At 39.4% G+C, this 22,684-nt stretch overlaps 1 protein-coding gene across 1 annotated transcript in view; it reads right to left on the reverse strand.

Annotated features, from left to right (window-relative positions):
• The window catches only part of METTL3 (methyltransferase 3, N6-adenosine-methyltransferase complex catalytic subunit), a 107,377-nt gene extending 85,469 nt beyond the window's left edge, over positions 1-21,908 (reverse strand). Inside the window, exons 1-3 of the mRNA XM_053702284.1 lie at positions 21,500-21,908; positions 20,002-20,210; positions 16,583-16,966 (exon numbers count right to left, since the gene is read on the reverse strand). Coding sequence (XP_053558259.1) covers positions 16,583-16,966; positions 20,002-20,210; positions 21,500-21,605 — 699 coding nt within the window. The 5' untranslated portion in view covers positions 21,606-21,908. The remainder of the gene's footprint in view (positions 1-16,582; positions 16,967-20,001; positions 20,211-21,499) is intronic.
• Positions 21,909-22,684: the final 776 nt, after the last annotated feature.

Genomic DNA, 22,684 nt, shown 5'->3' on the forward strand with positions numbered 1-22,684 from the left:
CCTACAAGCTACCTAATTTAACCCCTTCACTGCTGGGCATAATTAACGTGTGGTGCGCAGCAGCATTTAGCGGCCTTCTAATTACCAAAAAGCAACGCCAAAGCCATATAAGTCTGCTATTTCTGAACAAAGGGGATCCCAGAGAAGCTTTTACAACAATTTCTGCCATAATAGCACAAGCTGTTTGTAAATAATTTCAGTGAGAAACCTAAAATTGTGAAAAATGTAAAGCTTTTTTTTTTTTTATTTGCTCGCATTTGGCGGTGAAATGGTGGCATAAAATATACCAAAATAGGCCTAGATCAATACTTGGAGTTGTCTACTACACTACACTAAACCTAAAATTAACCCTACAAGCTCCCTAATTAACCCCTTCACTCCTGGGCATAAAACACGTGTGGTGCGCAGCTGCATTTAGCGGCCTTCTAATTACCAAAAAGCAACCCCAAAGCCATATAAGTCTGCTATTTCTGAAAAAAGGGGATCCCAGAGAAGCATTTACAACCATTTGTGCCACAATTGCAGAAGCTGTTTGTAAATAATTTCAGTGGGAAACCTAAAGTTTGTGACAAATTTTGTGAAAAAGTAAACTTTTTTTTTTTTTTTTTTATCGCATTTGGCGGTGAAATGGTGGCATGAAATATACCAAAATGGGCCTAGATCAATACTTTGGGTTGTCTTCTAACAAAAAATATATACATGTCAAGGGATATTCAGGTATTCCTGACAGATATCAGGGTTCCAATGTAACTAGCGCTAATTTTGAAAAAAAGTGGTTTGGAAATAGCAAAGTGCTACTTGTATTTATTGCCCCATAAATTGCAAAAAAAAGCAAAGAACGTATTTCTAAACTCAGGACAAAATTTAGAAACTATTTAGCATGGGTGTTTTTTGGTGATTGTAGATGTGTAACATATTTTGGGGGTCAAAATTAGAAAAAGTGTGTTTTTTTTCCATTTTTTCCTCATATTTTTTTTTTTTTTTTTTTTTAGTAAATTATAAGACATGATGAAAAGAATAGTATCTTTAGAAAGTCCATTTAATGGCGAGAAAAACGGTATATAATGTGTGGGTACAGTAAATGAGTAAGAGGAAAATTACAGCTAAACACAAACACTGCAGAAATGTAAAAATAGCCATTGTCATTAAGGGTAAGAAAATTGAAAAATGGTCCGGTCATTAAGGAGTTAAATTCTATCAATAATTCTGAACAAAATTGTTGAGGTGTCATTTTCTGAGTATTTTTTATATATTGCACTTTAAATTCTATCATTAATTTTGAATTATATAATTGAGGTGCTAATTATTGAGTATTTTTTGTACATAATTTATGTGTTTTATATAAGTATATCCAGTACATAAGAGGTTAACTCTTAACTGTGTTTTTAGCGCCACCTGGTGGTAGACTGCTATATAAGGTGTTTGAATTTATTGTACACATTAGCTTGACAAAGAGACAGAAGTCTCGAAACGTTGCTGTTTGTCCTGTTGTCTCAAGAATAAATATCTATGCTGTCACTTCTCTCTGTTTGTGATATTACTACCTTTTGACCTTGGAAGCAGGTCTTTGTGACTTTGCATGATATCACCTGTGTGCTGGACTTTCTTCACTACTTCACTTGAAGATCCTGGGTGCCAGCCTGAAGGGAAGGGCCACGAACTGAAAATGTTTGTCCAGAAAGGCAAACCTCAGGAACTGGTGATGATCTCTGTGGATAGGAATATGAAGATATGCATCCTTTAAATCCACGGTAGTTATATATTGACCCTTCTGGATCAATGGAAGAATTGTCCGAATAGTCTCCATCTTGAAGGATGGAACTCTGAGAAACTTGTTTAGACACTTGAGATCTAAAATGAGTCGGAACAGTCCCTCTTTTTGGGAACCACAAAGATTTGAGTAAAACCCCTGCCCCTGATTTGGAGCGGGGCATATTACTCCCATGGAGGAGAGATCTCTTACACATCGTAAGAACGCCTCTCTTTATCTGGTCGACAGATAATCGTGAAAGAAGAAACCTTCCTCTGGGGAAGGAATTTTTGAACTCCAACTGGTACCCGTAAGACACGATTTCTAGTGTCCAGGGATTCTGAACGTCTCTTATCCAAGCCTGGAAAAAGAGAGAAAGTCTCCCCCCTCCTAGATCCGGTCCCAGATCGGGGGCCGCCCCTTCATGCTGTCTTGGTAGCAGCAGCAGGCTTCTTGGGTTCTTTACCCTTGTTCCAAGACTGGCTGGGTCTCCAGGTGGACTTTTCTTGAGCATAAATCCTTTCCTGTTGAGAGGAAGAGGAAGCGGGGACTCCCTTGAAATTTCGAAAAGAACGAAAATTACTCTGCCGCCCCCTTTGAGTTTTATCCTGAGGGAGGAAGAGACCCTTACCTCCCGTAATGTCAGAAACGATCTCCTTCAAGACAGGCCCGTACAGGGTCCTCCCCTTGGAAGGAATAGCCAAAAGCGTAGGCTTAGGTGACGCATCCGCAGATCAAGAATTCAACCCTAAGGCACTGCGTGCTAAGACGGAAAATCCCAAACTCTTAACCGCCGACTTGGTAATCTGCAAGTAACTATCAGAAATTTTATAACTGAAACAGTCAAGGGGTCTAATTCCTTTAATCTTAAAGGAAAAACCTATTATAGTGTGGTGCTGTTCCATCCAAAATCACAAAGGATGAATACACACCAAAGAAACAGCAGTAATGTCCCAATAAAAATGACTTACTGTTGCTTGACCTGTAAAAACAGACATTATAAAAGCAAATGAAGGTCACGTGCAATATTTCACATAACTTCAGCAATTTACATGTAAATTTGGGTACCTGCCCATCTTAGGATGTAGGCAAGGCACCCACAAAAAGACACCCACTGAGTAGAAACTTAGTTTAACAAAAGTTTATTTCAATAACGAATGAATCAACAAAAAAACAGCTGAAATCATGTATATAATGTACATAGAAAAAGTATTACCGTCTCTTTAAATCTGAAAGAGACTTATCTTTATGTCTATGACCCACTCAATATCTGTTGTACCATCCAACTTCAAAAAGTATGAATAAACAGTAAAGAAAACTTTGGAACAGCTTGTTTAATTCATTTACAAGCATTAGGGGCAAAACCTGTATAAAACACTGTCCTAGAGACAGAAAGCAGCTTATAGCAACCAATACTGACAAGTGTTTCACACAACCTATGGGGAACAGTAAACTGAAAATGTCCCTTTCATATAGAGGCCAAAATGTAAGGGACAGTTGTGTAATGAACAATACAGATTAACTTTGCACGTTAACAAGATAGCAGCTGCACCTCCGATTAATTCCTACAGGAGGGACCAGCATGCCTAACTTTATGTGAAACTTGTGTTCCCTTGTGGCACCGCTCTGCCTAACGTGACAGAGGGGATTACACTCCAAGAAAATACTCTAGACGGCGCAAACGACCTCCCAGCTGTATTTGTTTTGTGAAACACAGCCGAGGAGGCATGCGATCCGCTAGCCACAAAGAGCTAAATAAAGTGAGCACACATGGTACCAAAAACTCTCCGCCCATCGTGGGCGTACGTGATGTACAGGAGAAACATGGAGCCGTCAACGAGGAGACAAACAGTGCGCACACAATGGCACGTAACAAAGCTCCGCCCATCGTGGGCGTATCGAGCTCAATCTCCTGCGAGCGGCAAACTCTGCAAAATGGAGCCGCCGGGAGTCCTAATCAGCACTAAAGTAACACACGCTGAAAGGCACAACTCCCCTGCCGGATGCCATCTCCTAAGTGAAACACTCAAGTTAAACACTCCTAGGTGGAAACTCACACCATTGAGACACATAAAATTCCCTGAGAAAACAGAAGCCAAAGTAAACAGGGGTATCGTTAGAAATACAAAAATCCTGTATCTTTCAAATTCCCCAGTCAGTTCCCAATATTATCATAATAAAAACAACGGAACTGTAATAGCCAACAATATTGACTAAATAGGAGCCCCCTGTCTGTCAGCATTTCAGTACCAGCGTAAGCCACAGGGATAAGCAACACCTCATGTACCCTCAAGAGAATCCTAGAACACACTGAAGTAGTAAAATAGGATAACCCTTCCTGCCGGTTGCAAGTAGTTATAATCCGCTGGGACAACCGAGGGACGATATGTGCTGCTTCTGAGTCACAGAACTGCCATTGAAAATCAGTGTTATCAACAGAGTGTTAAGTCTTTTCTGTGTGCATACTAATTTCTGTACAACTTCAGAAAAATAAAGATTAGCACTTACCTTAGACGTCTGCCAGGCAGTAAGGCATCTCACCCGTGAAGTTCTTTTCTCCTCTTCACATTGGCCTGTGGAAACAAAAAGTACTGAGCTATACTCCCTCAGACTTTTACAAGCAGGGCAGCATACATCTATGGGAGGCGCAGTGAGAATTATGTCCCACAAGTTCCCATTGCTTTGAAGCCACCAAATGCTTCTCTTTTTGCATTGAAGAGACTGATTTGGTCTAGGCTAAACCCCAGAACAAAGTAGCACACTGTGGCACTACTTTAATAATAATAAACTCTTGATTGAAGAAAATATAACTAACACCTCACTCTGCCTCTTCCTATCACTAACACAGGCAAAGAGAATGACTGGGGTGGGAGGGAAGGGAGGAGCTATATATACAGCTCTGCTGTGGTGCACTTTGCCTCCTCCTGCTGACCAGGAGGCGATATCCCCTAAGGATGAAATCCGTGGACTCATATCTTGTATAAGAAAGTAATATTATGGTTGAGCTAACAGTTTGAACTGTTCTCCAATCAGCTCTCTAGCTACAGCGTGTATTGGAGAATATTTCAAACTATTAGCTCAACCTAAATATTACTTTTGAAGTAGGCGGCGGAGCACAGGGAATTTGAATTTCAGCTCCACATTAAAAAGTAAGTTATGATGCATCTTCATTACAACTGATGAATTAAACTCCATCTAAAATATCACTAATATTCTAGATCTGTTTAGACAAAGGGGAAAGTTTACCATCACTTTAAACCCACAAACTGACGATAATTAATGGCATACATTTATAAGTCGATTAAAACACATTTTTTATATATTTTATTACACCTATTACTTAATTCCAAGTAACCACTAGTCTACTGTGTAAAATACAGGTATGTACTACTGATCATAAAGGGATATTAAACACGGTTTGATTGTGCTTTTTCCAACACTTCCTAGATAGGCAAAATAAATTATATATCTACACACACACATATATATATATATATATATATATATATATATATATATATATATATATATATATATCAAGATCTTCAAAATGCAGCAGCAATTTGATTTTCAGGTTACAGAATTTTCTAGAGAGCACGGGGCAAGCACAAGTTGTACAGATAACACCTTTATTACCCATTCCCCAGCTTTGCATAACATACATTGTTTTATATTTTTATACTTTATAACCTCTAAGTTTGCCTTTTTCTAAGCACCTGCAGGCTGTCCCTTATCTCAGTGCTTTTTATTAGTTTTTAAAATCTTGCAGTTGCAATAGTCAGTCAGTGCTAGTTCATGGTTATACAAGAACCAGCACTGATTGGATAATATACAAAATTGTAAAAAACACACTGAGATAAGGGGCAGTATGAATGGAACTTAGATACAGGTAATGATAGCGGTAAAAGGTATATTAATATATCAGTGTTTTATGCAAAACTTGGGAATGGGTAATAAAGGGGATTATCTATCTTTTAAAATAAAAAAAATTCAAGTAGAATATCCCCTTAAGCAGAGCACGGAGGGGGGGGGGAATTAACTCAGACAAATCTCTTAAAACACTGGAATATTACTACAAAATTCTATTTACATTTTTATTAAATGTGAGACATTTATAAACTATGGAGTAAAGAGCTAAACTCAGGAATGACAAGCTGGCAGTCTATTGGCCACATGCGGCCATCTTCTCTAGTTTTTGTAGCTACTGAGAAAAAGCAGAACTTAAAATAAATGTCATTGTTTTTATAACCCCAGGAAAAAGTGGAAATAAAAAACAGAATTTATGTTTACCTGATAAATGTCTTTCTCCTACGTGTATCCGGTCCACGGCTTCATCCTTACTTGTGGGATATTCTCAATCCCTACAGGAAGTGGCAAAGAGAGCACACAGCAGAGCTGTCCATATAGCTCCCCTCAGGCTCCGCCCCCCAGTCATTCGACCGACGGTTAGGAGAAAAAGGAGAACCATAGGGTGCAGTGGTGACTGTAGTTTACAAAAATAAATTTAAACCTGACTAAAAAGCCAGGGTGGGCCGTGGACCGGATACACCGTAGGAGAAAGAAATTTATCAGGTAAACATAAATTCTGTTTTCTCCTACATTGGTGTATCCGGTCCACGGCTTCATCCTTACTTGTGGGAACCAATACCAAAGCTTTAGGACACGGATGAAGGGAGGGAACAAGTCAGGTAACCTAAACGGAAGGCACCACTGCTTGTAAAACCTTTCTCCCAAAAATAGCCTCCGAAGAAGCAAAAGTATCGAATTTGTAAAATTTGGCAAATGTATGCAGTGAAGACCAAGTCGCTGCCTTACAGATCTGTTCAACAGAAGCCTCATTCTTGAAAGCCCATGTGGAAGCCACAGCTCTAGTAGAGTGAGCTGTAATACGTTCAGGGGGCTGCCGTCCAGCAGTCTCATAAGCCAACCAGATGATGCTTTTCAGCCAGAAGGACAGAGAGGTCGCAGTCGCCTTTTGACCTCTCCTCTTGCCAGAATAGACGACAAACAAGGACGATGTTTGTATGAAGTCTTTAGTTGCTTTTAGATAGAACTTTAAAGCACGAACCACATCAAGATTGTGCAACAGACGTTCCTTGTTAGAGACTGGATTAGGACACAGAGAAGGAACAACTATTTCCTGGTTAATATTCTTATTGGAAACCACTTTTGGAAGAAAACCAGGTTTGGTAAGTAAAACGACCTTATCTGTATGGAACACCAGGTAAAGTGAATTACACTGCAAAGCAGACAATTCAGAAACTCTTCTAGCAGAAGAAATAGCTACCAAAAACAAAACTTTCCAAGATAGTAACTTGATATCTATGGAATGTAGAGGTTCAAACGGAACCCCTTGAAGAACTGAAAGAACTAAATTTAGACTCCATGGAGGAGCCACAGGTCTATAGACAGGCTTGATTCTGACTAAAGCCTGTACAAACGCCTGAACATCTGGCATTGCTGCCAGACGCTTGTGTAACAAAACAGACAGAGCAGATATCTGTCCTTTTAAGGAACTAGCTGACAAACCTTTCTCCAATCCTTCTTGGAGAAAAGATAGAATCCTTGGAATTCTAATCTTACTCCATGAGTAACCCTTGGATTCGCACCAACAAAGATATTTCCGCCATATCTTATGGTAAATCTTCCTGGTGACAGGCTTTCTAGCCTGGATCAGGGTATCTATAACTGATTCCGAAAACCCACGCTTAGCTAGAATCAAGCGTTCAATCTCCAAGCAGTCAGTTGCAGAGAAACTAGGTTTGGATGTTCGAATGGACCTTGGATTAGAAGGTCCTGCCTCAAAAGGTAGCTTCCATGGTGGAACCGATGACATATTCACCAGGTCTGCATACCAAGTCCTGCGTGGCCACGCAGGAGCTATTAGAATTACCGAAGCCTTCTCCTGTTTGATCCTGGCTACTAGCCGGGGGAGAAGGGTAAACGGTGGAAAGACATAAGCTAGATTGAACGACCAAGGCGCTACTAAGGCATCTACCAATGTCGCCTTGGGATACCTGGACCTAGACCCGTAACATGGAACTTTGGAGTTCTGACGGGACGCCATCAGATCCAGATCTGGAAGGCCCCATAGTTGAGTTAACTGGGCAAAAAGTTCCCACTCCCCCGGATGGAAAGTCTGAAGACTCAGATAATCCGCTTCCCAGTTGTCCACTCCTGGGATGTGAATTGCTGATAGATGTCAGGAGTGATCCTCTGCCCATTTGATGATCTTGGATACCTCCCTCATCGCCAGGGAACTCTTTGTTCCCCCCTGATGATTGATGTACGCTACAGTCATGTTGTCCGACTGAAATCTGATGAATTTGGCCTCCGCTAGTTGAGGCCATGCCTGGAGCGCATTGAATATCGCTCTCAATTCCAAAATGTTTATCGGTAGAAGAGATTCTTCCCGAGACCATAGACCCTGAGCCTTCAGGGACTCCCAGACCGCGCCCCAGCCTAGGAGACTGGTGTCGGTCGTGACAATGATCCACTCCGGTCTGCGGAAACTCATTCCCTGAGACAGGTGATCCAGAGACAACCACCAGAGGAGTGAGTCTCTGGTTTTCTGGTCCATTTGAATCTGGAGAGACAAATCTGCATAATCCCCATTCCACTGTTTGAGCATGCACAGTTGCAATGGTCTTAAATGAATTCGAGCAAAGGGAACCACGTCCATTGCCGCAACCATTAGTCCTATTACCTCCATGCACTGAGCTATGGAGGGTTGAGGAATGGATTGAAGAACTCGACAAGTGTTCAGAAGTTTTAACTTCCTGACCTCTGTCAGAAAGATCTTCATTTCTACTGAGTCTATTATTGTTCCCAGGAAGGGAACCCTTGTGAACGGAGACAGAGAACTTTTTTCTATGTTCACCTTCCACCCGTGAGACCTTAGAAAGGCTAGAACAATGTCTGTATGAGCCTTTGCTTTGTGAAAGGACGACGCTTGTATTAAAATGTTGTCTAGGTAAGGTGCTACTGCAATGCCCCTTGGCCTTAGCACCGCTAGAAGGGACCCTAGCACCTTTGTGAAAATTCTGGGAGCAGTGGCCAATCCGAAGGGAAGAGCCACAAACTGGTAATGCTTGTCCAGAAAGGCGAACCTCAGGAACTGATGGTGATCTTTGTGGATAGGAATATGCAGGTACGCATCCTTTAAGTCCACGGTAGTCATATATTGACCCTCCTGGATCATTGGTAAAATTGTCCGAATGGTTTCCATTTTGAATGATGGAACTCTGAGGAATTTGTTTAGAATTTTTAAGTCCAGAATTGGCCTGAAAGTTCCTTCCTTTTTGGAAACTACAAACAGGTTTGAGTAAAAACCCAGTCCTTGTTCTGCTGTTGGAACTGGGTGTATCACTCCCATTTTTAAAAAGGTCTTCTACGCAATGTAAGAATGCCTGTCTCTTTATCTGGTCTAAAGATAAGCGAGACATGTGGAACCTTCCCCTTGGAGGAAGGTCCTTGAACTCTAGAAGATACCCCTGAGAGACAATTTCTAGTGCCCAGGGGTCCGGAACATCTCTTGCCCAAGCCTGAGCAAAGAGAGAAAGTCTGCCCCCTACTAGATCCGGTCCCGGATCGGGGGCTACCCCTTCTTGCTGTCTTGGTAGCAGCAGCAGGCTTCTTGGCCTGTTTACCCTTGTTCCAGCCTTGCAATGGCTTCCATGCTGGTTTGGGCTGGGGTGCGTTACCCTCTTGCCTAGTGGCTGTAGAGGTAGAAGCCGGTCCATTCCTGAAATTGCGAAAGGAACGAAAATTAGACTTATTTTTTAGCTTTGAAAGGTCTATCCTGTGGAAGGGCATGGCCCTTTCCCCCAGTGATATCTGAAATAATTTCTTTCAACTCTGGCCCAAATAGGGTCTTACCCTTGAAAGGAATATTAAGCAATTTTGTTTTGGACGACACATCCGCCGACCAAGATTTTAACCAAAGCGCTCTGCGCGCCACGATTGCAAAACCAGAATTTTTCGCCGCCAATTTAGCTAACTGGAAAGCGCCATCTGTAATGAAAGAATTAGCCAACTTCAGGGCGTGAATTCTGTCCATGACTTCATCATAAGAAGTCTCCTTCTGTAGCGAGTTTTCTAGTTCCTCAAACCAAAAAGCCGCTGCAGTGGTTACAGGAATAATGCAAGAAATTGGTTGAAGAAGAAAACCCTGTTGAACAAAAATTTTCTTAAGTAAACCTTCTAATTTTTTATCCATAGGGTCTTTGAAAGCGCAACTGTCTTCTATTGGTATAGTCGTGCGCTTAGCTAGCGTTGAAAATGCCCCCTCTACCTTGGGGACCATCTGCCACGCGTCCCTTCTGGGGTCAACAATTGGGAACATTTTCTTAAATATAGGAGGGGGAACAAAAGGTACACCTGGCTTCTCCCACTCCTTAGTCACGATATCCGCCACCCTCTGGGACCTCTAAGAATTTGTCCATTTTACACAATTTTTCTGGGATCACCAAAGGGTCACAATCATCAAGTGTAGCTAGGACCTCCTTAAGTAGGGCGCGGAGGTGTTCTAGCTTAAATTTTAATACTATGGTATCAGGCTCTGCCTGCTGAGAAAATTTTCCTGTGTCAGAAATTTCTCCCTCAGACAGGCCCTCCCTCACCGCCAAGTCAGATTGATGTGAGGGCACTACAGATAAACTATCCTCTGCGTCTGCTTGCTCATTTTCTGTGTTTAAAACTGAGCAATCACGCTTCCAAGGAAAAGCTGGCAGTTTGGATAAAAATGCTGAGAGAGAATTATCCATTACTGCCGCTAACTGTTGCATAGTAATCGCAATTGGTGCGCTAGATGTACTGGGCATCGCTTGCGCGGGCATAGCTGGTGTTGACACAGAAGGAGAAGATAGCGAGCTATCTTCACTACCTTCAGCTAAAGAATCATCTTGGGCTATATTTTTAAGTGTGATTGTATGGTCCTTAAGCTGTTTGGACGCTATGGCACACTTCACACATAAATTTAATGGGGGAACCACCTTGGCCTTTGAACATACAGAACATAGGCTATCTGAAGATTCAGACATGTTTGACAGACTTAAACAGAACTTCAATGCAATAAAAATTATTTTTGACAAAAACGTTACTGTCTCTTTAAATAATAAAAGTGCACACTTTATTACTGAAACATCAAAAAACCATCAAATAAACATCCGATTTTAATGAAATTTTCACCACAGTGTCTTAATGCTTTGAAAAGATTGCACACAAATTTTCAGACCAATTAACCCCTTAATGCCCAAACCGGAGCTAATAACAGCAGTTAACCGGTTAACACACTACAGTACTATGCCACAGCTTCCACTGTGGCCTTTACCTTCCTTAGGGATTATTTAAGTAGGAAATAAGCCTCTCTGAAGTCCTTTCTGATGCCTCTGGACTCCCCACGTGAAGCTGCATGAACTGCCTAGTCAAAACAACTGCGCAATTGAGGCGCGAAAATGAGGCCTCCTCCCTCTGCATTCCAGAGTGGGGGGCCTTTCTGACTACATTAGGTGTCCAAATAAGTGCCAGGCGCAAATTAAACCCCAAAAGTGTTTTAAAGTCTGAAAAAACACCTTATTTATAGTGAAAAACATGCTAAAAAGCAATTGATTAAGCTCACAATAGTGTCAACCAGCATAGAGCCCTTAAGATAAGCCATCATTTTATACAGAGTCTAAGAAAAATGGCTTACCTATCCCAGAGGGAATTTCTGACAGTCTTCTAGCATTACATGGTCTTGTTAGAAAAATGACTGATCATACCTGAAGCAGTTAAGCCTGCAAACTGTTCCCCCCAACTGATGTTCTCTGGTTTCAACAGTCCTGCGTGGGAACAGCAATGGATTTTAGTTACTGGTGCTAAAATTATATTCCTCTTAGCAGAAATCTTCATCACTCTCTGCTGCAGAGTAAATAGTACAGGGCCGGCACTATTTTAAAATAACAAACTCTTGATAGAAGAAATAAAAAACTACAACTAACACCACATACTCTTTACCACCCCCGTGGAGATGCTACTAGTTAGAGCGGCAAAGAGAATGACTGGGGGGGCGGAGCCTGAGGGGAGCTATATGGACAGCTCTGCTGTGTGCTCTCTTTGCCACTTCCTGTAGGGATTGAGAATATCCCACAAGTAAGGATGAAGCCGTGGACCGGATACACCAAAGTAGGAGAAATGTGTGCATTGGGGACCTGTCGGTAAACAAACAAAAAAGTGACCACAACCTCTTGGTGGGATACTAGCAGATAGAGGGCATCCTGCAACCGGATATTTTGGGGAAATATATTATTTGTGTGTTAAATAGCCATAAACATATACAAAGCCCTTAAGTCTTCTAAAATATTAATCTGTGCCCATGTCTGCTCTAGGTCAAAACCTCAAATATGAGAATCTAATCTAAAAGTCTAACATCCCAGTAACTGCAGTTCACGTCTGTAATAAGATAATTACCATATATTTTCGCAACAGTTTAACCCTTTCCCACCATTAGGACTTTATATGCTGTCTTAACTGTGCTGGGCTTTAGCACCGGTAAGACAGCATAGAACGTCAAAACAATTTCCGTGTTCTGCTCCCCCTCCAATACTTTCCGAGTGCTGGATCTGGTTGGGGGCACGTGCCTAGCACCTCAGGCAGTCCACAATGGATCCAATCAGTGCTCAGGAGGTGCATCAATCTGCCCCTGCAACATTGTAACAGCCAATAAGTGAGATCATTGGCTGTTACAGCTGTATCTGCTTCCTCTCTTCCCTCACTGCTATCAGAGAGAGGAAGGCAGATCAGTGATTGGCGTACCTCACAGTGTGCGCACGCTGCATAAAAACAAACAAAAACACACATATACATATATCAATATCTCTAGCACAATGTTTGTGCACTCTCACCAAAAATGCTACAACCGCCGGGGTGATATCTGGATATTAATAGTAAAGAAGTATAAAGCACTCAACGGACTTCAGTCAACTGTGAATTTTTTTAATTCAAGTGTTTCGGGGTCAGAAGTTTTTTTTTTTTTTTCCCCTACCCCGAAACGTCACTTGAATAAATTTATTTTTTCACAGTTGACTGAAGTCCGGCGAGTGCTTTATACTTCTATATCTAGATATATATCCATATATAGATATTTAATATTTTTTGCTGTAATCAGCCTGTTGGTGCTGTGATCAGTGTTGATCAATAGTATTGGGGTATTTTTTAAGGAGGTTTTCTTTAGTTGCTGTTAAACCCTTCCCTTCAGTTTTTAAATTTAACCCTTTGCTGCCCTTTCCTGATCCCACCCATCCCAGTTTTTTTCAACAACAAAAAAAGAAAATCTGAGTGGGGGTGGGTGTAGTGGTAATTGGTGTTAGGTTAGGAATAAAAAAAGAAAATACCCTATGGTAGCGTACTATTCAGCAGAAGAGGCTTATACCATTCGTGTCCAAGATTCAGGGAGTGAAACCCTTTCTGCTTTATCTGATAGCGTAACTCTTACGGCCCCTGAGTGATACATCTAGTGATGGTGCTTCCCCATCTAAAAGCAGGCGCATCAGCAACAAATTTGACAACCCCCCCCCCCAAAATTAACTGCCCCTGAAATACCTTCATTTACAGTGACTCCTGGCATCACAACTAATGTTGAAGTATCTGAGCCAATAAATTATCTCTCTCTAAATTTGCTCAAACAAATTTATATGCCAGCCAGTATGTTAGAAAATCCAGTGTCTCAGTATGTCAGAAAAAATACTTGGCACCCTACTGACATATCTGAAAATAAAAAGTTTTGGGCCCTGAATTTGGTAATGGCCAATGTTAAGAAACCCTGCATACGTTCCTACTGGAACCAGCACCCCATCCTGTCTACCCCTCTTTTTCCAGGGATTATGAAGAGAGATAGATACTGCTGCTGTGGTTTGTTCATTTTAATGATAATGCCCAGTGACCCCCCCCCCCCCCCGAAATAACCCCTTGCATGACAGGTTATATAAAATAAGGTCCCTAATAAACCATCTGTCCCCCCCCAAAAAAAATCAGAAATTTACACCACTGGCCAGGACATTTGCATTGATGAATCCCTCATGATTTTAATGGGAGATTGCTTTTTATGCAATATATCCCATCCAAGTGGTACGACTATAGTATCAAATGTTAGAAACTGTGTGAATGCAATACAGGGTATACCTGGGAATTTCACATTTATCAGGGTAAAGATAGCCACATAGTTCCACCTGGCTGCCCAGATTCAATTGGCACAAATAGAAAAATTGTGAGGGATCTCCTACTACCCTTGCTAAACAAAGGGTACCATTTATGGCTGGATAACTTTTGTACCAGCACAGAGCTGTTTACATTTTTATTTGATACTCTGGCCTGTGTCACAGTGTGAAAAAATCGTACAGGTTTCCCACAGAAGCGGACATATGAAAAAAAACGTAAGGGCACAACGTCAGCTTTACACCACAATGAGCTACTGGCCCTTCGGTACACTGACAAAAAAAAATAAGTGTACATGCTCTCAACAATACACACTAAAATAAAAGTGCCAGTGTCTGTAAAGGGAAAGGATGCACAGATCCTAAAGCCAAAATTAATTGTGAAGTACAGCAAAAAGATGGGGGGGTAGATTTAGCTGACCAGTGCCGACAGTCATATCTACTTCAATGAAATAACAAAACCTGGTACAAAAAAGTAGCCTGTTATGCAGATTGCAGTGTAAAATGTGTATGTGCTCTATATATTTAAAAAAAAAAAAAAAAGAGTGAGGAAGGACTCTAGTTGCTATTGCCCTGGCTGTCCCTCTCTACCAGGGCTCCGTACCACCAATTGCTTTAGAATCTAACTTTTAATTCAAATCACTCTGCATGTATTCCAGTTTTTTTTAAATTTATTATTCTGTATTCCTGACTTCATGGATCCCATGACCTTTTCAGGTTAGATCCAGCCACTCTAAGGTCACGATACATATAACTCAAATACCCCTTTTTCATTTCCTGAGTTATCTACTTTTGCAAATGGTATGTCATGATGGGGGTAATTTCCTTCCTGGGCTGGCATACTGTCTCAAAAGCAATGAAGCCCCAGAAAATCAATGTGCCAAGTTTCCATGAATGGGCAGGCCCTATGTTAGACCCTGTAACTTCCCGCAACTAACTGAAGTGTTAAAGATACTTTAAACCCCTTGTTTTATTTCAAGATTCAGATGCAGCAAACAATGTAAAAAAAAAAAAAAATCCAATCTACTTCTATTATGAAATTTACTTCATTCTCTTGGTATGCTTTGCAGAAAAGCAGGTATGTAGGCTCAGGATCGTGCACATGTCTAGATCACTATATCCCAGCAGTTGTTATATGCTTTGTGAGCACTAGATGGCTGCACTGTTTGTGTAATATTGTTAAAAACATTGTTACAAAACTGCTGCAAGAGATGTCATGGGATTTTAAACCATATGGCTTACTGTTCTGTAGGCCCAGCCCCAAACTGTAAGTGTGTATATAACCCTGAGAAAAGGCAAGCAAAGTAAAGCCAGAATGGCAACCTCTCCACAAAAGTAAGTGTTAAGTCAATTTAGAAAATTATTATGGTGTACACGGGGTGAAGAATCTATGCTAACTAGACTTTATCGTGAGTAGATGTTCATTAGATCACTTAAGCTCACCTCTGCCTAGATATGTTTTTTTTTTTTTGCTGGGGGGGGGATGCAGATAATTGCTGCAATAGTTGTGACTGACATCCTTTTAAGAGATGTTGTACTATAAAATTGTTTTCCCCTTAATGATATGTTATTTTAACTGCAGAGTATAAACTGGTAAATTGATACTTCATATTTATTTTTGTATATGAAATCGCTGGGTTCTCTCGTTGAAGCCTCAATCCATTGTTTTTGAGAATATGTCCAGTTAAATGGACTGAACCTGCAGAAATAGCAGACCACCTAATCTTTTCTGTTTCTCTATACTCATAGTCCACCATATCTTATCTCTCTGTCTTTACACAATGGCCAACACATAGACAGAGCAATTGAAAAGGAAAACTAAAGTACCTCTCTGTTTATCTGTTCCACCTCCCCTACACTTGGAACTTGACTGCTGTTTGCCGCTTCTTGTCTACGTTTTTCCATAGAGAGTACAAAAGTATTCATGGTTTTTAGTGTAGGTGGTGGCTTTAACTGGCAAAACCAGCTAATTTAAAATGTCAAAATAAATGTAAAGAAGCTAACTAAACAATTTTACACACTCCACCAGTGAGTAAAACAGATCATTGAGAATACATTAAACTGCAGACAATTAATGTCCTGTAACATTAGGCTCAAGTTCATGCTGCTTTCTCAGTTACATTGTTTATTTTACATTTACATTATACAGTACTATGGTGAACAATATACTTGTTCACTAGAACATTTATTTTTATTAGTGCTCAATTAAACTTGTGCAAAGCACTTCAGCAGAATGATACAGTATTCTAAATGTTACTATGGTATGGAAATGAACATGAAGGTACAAAATGAAAATGCTCAAATGCACAATATTGCTTGTATATAAGTATTTGTTTAACCTCTGCAAATTGGATAAACACATATTTAAAATACTGGGATCAAGATGAACACATCTGCTGAGCCAATGTCAAGCGGCATATGTGCCTAGACACCAAACTCCAGTGTGCTCCTACCTTTACAACAGAGGATAACAAGAGAACATAGAAAACTGTTTGCTTTATATGAACCTTGAATGTCTGCTTGTGGCTTTCATGTCCCTTTAAGAACTTGTTTATTTAGGTTATGTATTTTCTGTGATTGGGTGTTAAGTTATTTTTGCCCCCTTTCTTTTTGAAGGATCAACTTCTTAGGTTATGTTTACCTTTTTACTCTGCTGCTCCTTGGTTGATTGTTGATTAAGAAGGCTTTCAATCTCCAGATCCAAGTTGGATGCAATCTTTCGTGCCTTTTTCTGTGGTTCCGAAGTCTTTTTTTCACTGGAGGTTGCAGAAATAGAGGAAGAGGACTGTGAGGCTTGAGGTTCTATCTCCTGCAGCCTTCTCTTCTTGGCTAGAGGTGGATTTGCATTTCCTTTCCTCTCGGTGACAACCCCCATCATGGCAGAAAGCTTGGAATGGTCAGCAAATGTAACTATAGTGGGACGATCATCATCCTCCAAAACTCCTCCCTTCACCTCAATGAGTTCCTGAGCAGCAAATTTCTGTAACAAGCTCTCTACTCCCTGACGTGTGACAGGGAAATCTGGCTGCAATGAGAGGAAAAAAAAGAAATAAGTTAAGTGCATGTAGGAAGTCAATAGGAAGACGTGGAAAAGAGGAGTAGCAAACATGTTTTTTTTTTAATAAGTTAGAGTGACTTAAAGGGATATGAACCCCCCCCAAAAAAATAATAATTTTGTCATTCAGACAGTGGATACAATTTAAAAAAAAAATGCTAATTTAATTCTATCATATTTGCTTCGTTCTCATGGTATTCTTTGCTGAAGAGATAACTAGGTAGCTGTCCGGAGCACTACATGGCAGGAAATAGTGCTGCCATCTAGCACTCTTGCAAAAATGCTGCTATATAGCGCTCCAGACGTACACACTCCTGTTTGTTATAAGAGAACAAACAACATTTGATATTATAAGTAAATTAGAAAGCGGATTAAAATTTAATGTTCTATCTGAATCATGAAAGAAAAAAATTGGGATTCATATCACTTTAAAAATGGACATAAACCCAAAAACATTTTTTTCATGATTCAGATAGAGCATAATATGTTAAACAACTTTCCGATGTATTCCTTTTATCAAATGTGTTAATTTTCTTGCTATCCTCTGTTGAAAGAACAGCAGTGTACCACTGGGAGCTAGTTGAACACATTGGGTGAGCCTATGACAAGAAGCATATATGTGCAGGCACCAATCCCCAGCTTGTACAGGTTGATTATATATCAATTATAGTGATCAAAAATTAATTTAAAGGTCTCTTAAAGGGACAGTAAAGTCAGAATTTAACTTTCATGATTCAGATAGAGCACGCAATTTTAAACAACTTTCCAATTTAGCTCCCATTGGTGCATTGCTTCTCTGGAACTGACTTTTCAACAAAGTATACTAAAAGAACAAAGAACATTTTTAAAATAGAAGTACATTTGAAAATGGTTTAAAATTGCATGTTCTAACTGAATTAAAGTCTGCTGAATAAAAAAAGAAAAACACAAAACCATATTTTTAAGTCAGCTACTTAAAGGGACATAACACAGGGTGAGATCTGTGCATATCCTAAAAGGGCTAATTAAATAAAAATAGTTTGCATAAAAAAATTGTTTAAAAATTGTTGGCAAGTATTTTAAAATAATTTTCAAAAATAAGCAAAATGAATTACATAGCTAAGCTGCCTGCAGCAGCCAACTCCACCCACATCAGTGTTTAGACAAAGGCATTGTATTTTAAAGTGAAAGTAAATTTCTATGCTCAGCAAAACACGGATGTATTCTATAACAATAGTATATTGAGACAGCTACGTTTTTTATTTTTTTCTATTACTGATTCTATATTTTATCTTAATATATATTTTGATTACCGTCATTAGCCTTACTCCGCCCATCCTCCACTTCCTATATTTTGCTGCCTTTACTTATAGAGCGGTCCCACCCACTCTATACGTAGGAGTAATGGAATGCATTGCGCATGCGCAAATTTCGATCATCCTGTGTTTAAAGCGCATGCGTCCACAGAGTTAGAAACATAGTTTTTAGTCTTCCAGTTATAAAGCGCATGAAAGCTTGATTGAAATATAATCCTTATACTTACAGATCGCTAATATTTGGCTGTGCTTGTATGTTCGATAAACAGATATGCGCATGCGCCAATTGTGAACGTGCGCCCGACATAATAATGGGTAGAAGAGCTTCGACGCATGCGCAATTTATCCGATAGTGTGATGACATAGCGTCACGGCCGCCGATCGGCCAGAAAGTCAATTGGACAGTAAAATACACGTGAGCTGGAAGTGAATTAGATCTGTAAAAACGGGCAGAATTGAAAATAGGAAATATTGGACTTTATTTGCGGCAAAAAAGGTATTAAGATGTAACTTTAAAAAAAATGATGAATTAAACTACTATTATTTTTAACTAAACTGTGTAACTGTGTATAGCAGATCAGGTAAGTTTACTTTCACTTTAACCGAGTTCACAGCTTCTATGCATGCTCCAGCAGATAATCCCTATGCACTTTTGCATTCTACCAAAACAACAATAGATATAGATACAGCCATAGAAGGAAATGTGTGGGGGTAGTTAGAGCTTTACAAGTCAGAAACTAAAAAGAAAGGGTTAATGGTGAGGCACTGTGTAAATTTGCATGGAAAAGTAATTAAAGAACATATTATATTATGTCTCTATCCCCAACTTGTTTTATGTCCCTTTAATTTGTACTGTTTCTTTGGGTTTGAACATATTTCTCCAATATTGTCAATGGCTAGAGATAGGCCAGATGTTTACGCTATCCCTCAGTAAGACAATCTATGTGCACAAACTGATCTCTGCTCACACAAAGACATTATTATGCCATGGTCTGTCTCCAACCCTAGAGTTTAGTTGCTGGAAACTCCCAAAGCTGAAACCGGTTGTGCTAAAGACTTCTTAGAATAAAATATTGGTGATGCACTTTTTTTTTAGATGTAAAACAGTTTGCAACATGGCTTTTAACACTGCGTCAGTTTGATATGCTCACTGAATTGTAATACAGAGATACATTTATTAAGCTGAATTTGCAACATGATCCCAGTTCTGCATAATCAAAAGTTATATTAATATATGTTTTACCTTTTGTGATTACCTTGTATCTAAGCATCTGCAGACTGCCCCCTTATCTCAGTGCCTTTGACAGACATGCAGTTTAGCCAATCAGTGAAGACTCCTAAATAACTCCATGAGAGTGAGCACAATGTTATCTATATGGCACGCATGAACTAGTACTGTCTAACTGTAAAAAAAAAAAAAAAAAAAACTTTCAAAATGCTCTGAGCTAAGAGGCGGTTTTCAATGGTTTAGATTTTAGTTTGAGCCTACCTAGGGTTAGCTTTTGAATAATACCACCAAGGGAACAAAGCAAATTTTATGATAAAAGTCAATTGGAAAGTTGTTTAAAATTTCATGTCCTATCTGAATCATTAAAGTTTAATTTTGACTCGACTGTCCCTTTAACTTTTCTGCATGCAACCGTGATAGATTGTCCCACAATGTATTGTGTATGCTCTCATGCAGTTCAGGTTTTAACACATCACTCTTACCGTGGCAATAGCAAGCTGAATTGAAACAGAATCAACAGGCAAAGCAAGCGAGAGATCCGAGAGGTGATGCAAGAGTTTTTTCTCCAATTCAGGATCTGGAGTCACTTCTGCAGGCCCACTGGGTGCCTTTGGGGGCTGAGGTGGAGCAGAAGGGATTGGGCTGTCGCTGCGAATAGTTGTCCCCAAACTGCCTTCCTGGCTCTGAAGGTCTTGAAATAGAATAAAGACATGAAGTGAGTTTTTGCTATACTGTATATGCATCACAAATTATGCAACACATAGTATCAAATTATATGTCTTATCAACCTGTTTGTAAACTACATTATTTTGAACCTTCATATCTGAGAATAATTTTGCAATGAAAACTGCAGTTGTATTTTGTCACATAAGTATATTGTTTTATGTTTATTAAATTTAATGACCCCCAGAACAAAAGAATCCTTGATAACCAATCACAAACTAATATTCAGGTATAGCACAAAGCCTGCCCTTATATTTTCCCTTAAGATGGTTAAGCACAGAATGCTCCTCCTATCATGATTGTTGATGCAAATCTGATAATCTGCCATTTTACAAACATGAATGCTGAGAATCTGGGGGGGGGGGGGGGGGTGGTGGTGGTGGTGAAGTAAACAAGAGCTTACATAAAATTGCCTAAAAGTATTAACCCAAACCTCATTGGGAGAAAGTGAAACCAGCACAATTTTTAACGTATTTTACAGCAAAATAATGAACGTATATTGAAATAATGTTTCACTTGCATTAATGAAACATTTTATACGTTGTTGAAATGTCAAGTGTAATGGTCCTTTAACTTTTTCATTGTTTGATGTCATACTAGTAGGCAACCTTTAAAGAGATAGTAAACCCCAAAATTATTTTATGATTCAGATAGAACATACAATTTTAAACAACTTTCCAATTTAATTCTATTATCAAATTGTCTTCATTTTCTTGTTATCCATTGCTGAAGGGACAGGAAGCTGAAAATATCTATTTAGCCAATCACAAGAGACAAATGTGTGCAGGCACCAATTAGCAGCAGTTCCCACTAGTGTATGCTATGTGTGTATTCATTGTTTAACAAGGGATACCAAGAGAACGAAGCACATTTAGAAATAGAAGTGAATTTAAAAGTGTCTTAAAAATGACCGACTATCTGAATCATGCAAGTTTAATTTAGACTTTCCTATTTAACATCAACCTGCTAACAACTATTTGTCTGGAGAGCTTTATTACACTCTTAAATGAAATATAAATAAATATAAAGGGGTCAATATTTTTCATGCCTTTGAATGAAATCAAAGTATAACTATATAGTAAAATGCAATAAACAAGATAAAAACACTGTACACAAAGCAATATTATTTACACACGCACAAACTATTCACTAGGTTGAAGTAGCTTGGAGGGCTAAACACATCAGGATGTTGAACCCCTCTTTGGCAGCAAATGAACAACTTTTTTTTCTACACCACTTTTAATTACTGAGCTTTACCCAAAACCAGCTGAGAAGTGACATCTTTCCTCCTGCGCTGTAGCCGTTCCCGCAGACTGTCCAGTTGCTTCTTGTGAGCCTGGATAGAGCTCCATGTGTCAGACATGTTTATAAATGGTTACTCGTTGTAAATCCGTCCTATGCAGATAATAAGGGATAAGGATTGCCAGGTACCTCTATCATCCTAACAGTTAACGGTTTTCATTTTTGGAACATCTCATGACCCGTATATCCTTTCTTCCCTGCACTATAAATTTGATATTCGCTTTCTAACTAGTTATTGTTTCCTGTTTAATATATGCGTTGACTGCTCCTTTATAAACTGACAATTTGTATTTGCCGGGATCACACATTCATTCTCCTATACTCCCCTATTTCCTCACGCGGGTTTTCTTAGTGTTATTTTCCAGGATCACTATTTCCGGTCCGTTCGAAATAATGTTCCTCTTCCTCCTGTACAAATTGTAAAGCAGACATCTTGGGCTCTGGCAGGTGACCATTTGTGCAGTTTCGACAAGACCGTAATTTAGTTTCGTCAAATACTTTTATTAGACAGTTAAATAATTTTTAATATGACGGGTGCATGAAATATATTAAAATGATTTAGTTATGGTTTGGCCATACCTTGTTTGATGTTCATCTAGGAAAAGATTTCAAAGGGAATACAATGCATCCAATAAACTATGCACTATAATTACATTTATAAACACATCTGTTAATACATTATAAAATGCTCTATTTTAAAGTGATAGTAAATTTAAATAGTCTTACTATCATCAATTAATGCAACTATAAAAATAAGTATGTGTTTAATTCATCAAAAATGTCAATACCACCTTGTATTTATGTAAACTAAAGCAAGCTGCTCCTATTGTGATGTGCGCTCCGACAGCCCCGCAAATCAGTGTTTGTTTTTTGTTTTGTTTTTTTAATGACATTTCTCTGCTATCCAATCACATTCCTGGCATGTTTGTAAGGAAAAAAAAAGGTTTTCTTTAGCCAATGCGTTCACGTGGGACCGCTTTACAACGTCGCTGTGCATTTTCCGAAGTTTGCTTTGCCGTTCCATGCCTCTATGTTTTGAATCCACCAGATGAGCTCTTCTTTGGCTTCTGGGGATAAGGAAATCCGATGCTGATAAGAAAAACCTCTTTGAAGGTGAGATATTTTCAAGCGTTGAAGAGC

This window comes from Bombina bombina, chromosome 2, assembly GCF_027579735.1.
Source record: "Bombina bombina isolate aBomBom1 chromosome 2, aBomBom1.pri, whole genome shotgun sequence".
Taxonomy (NCBI): domain Eukaryota; kingdom Metazoa; phylum Chordata; class Amphibia; order Anura; family Bombinatoridae; genus Bombina; species Bombina bombina.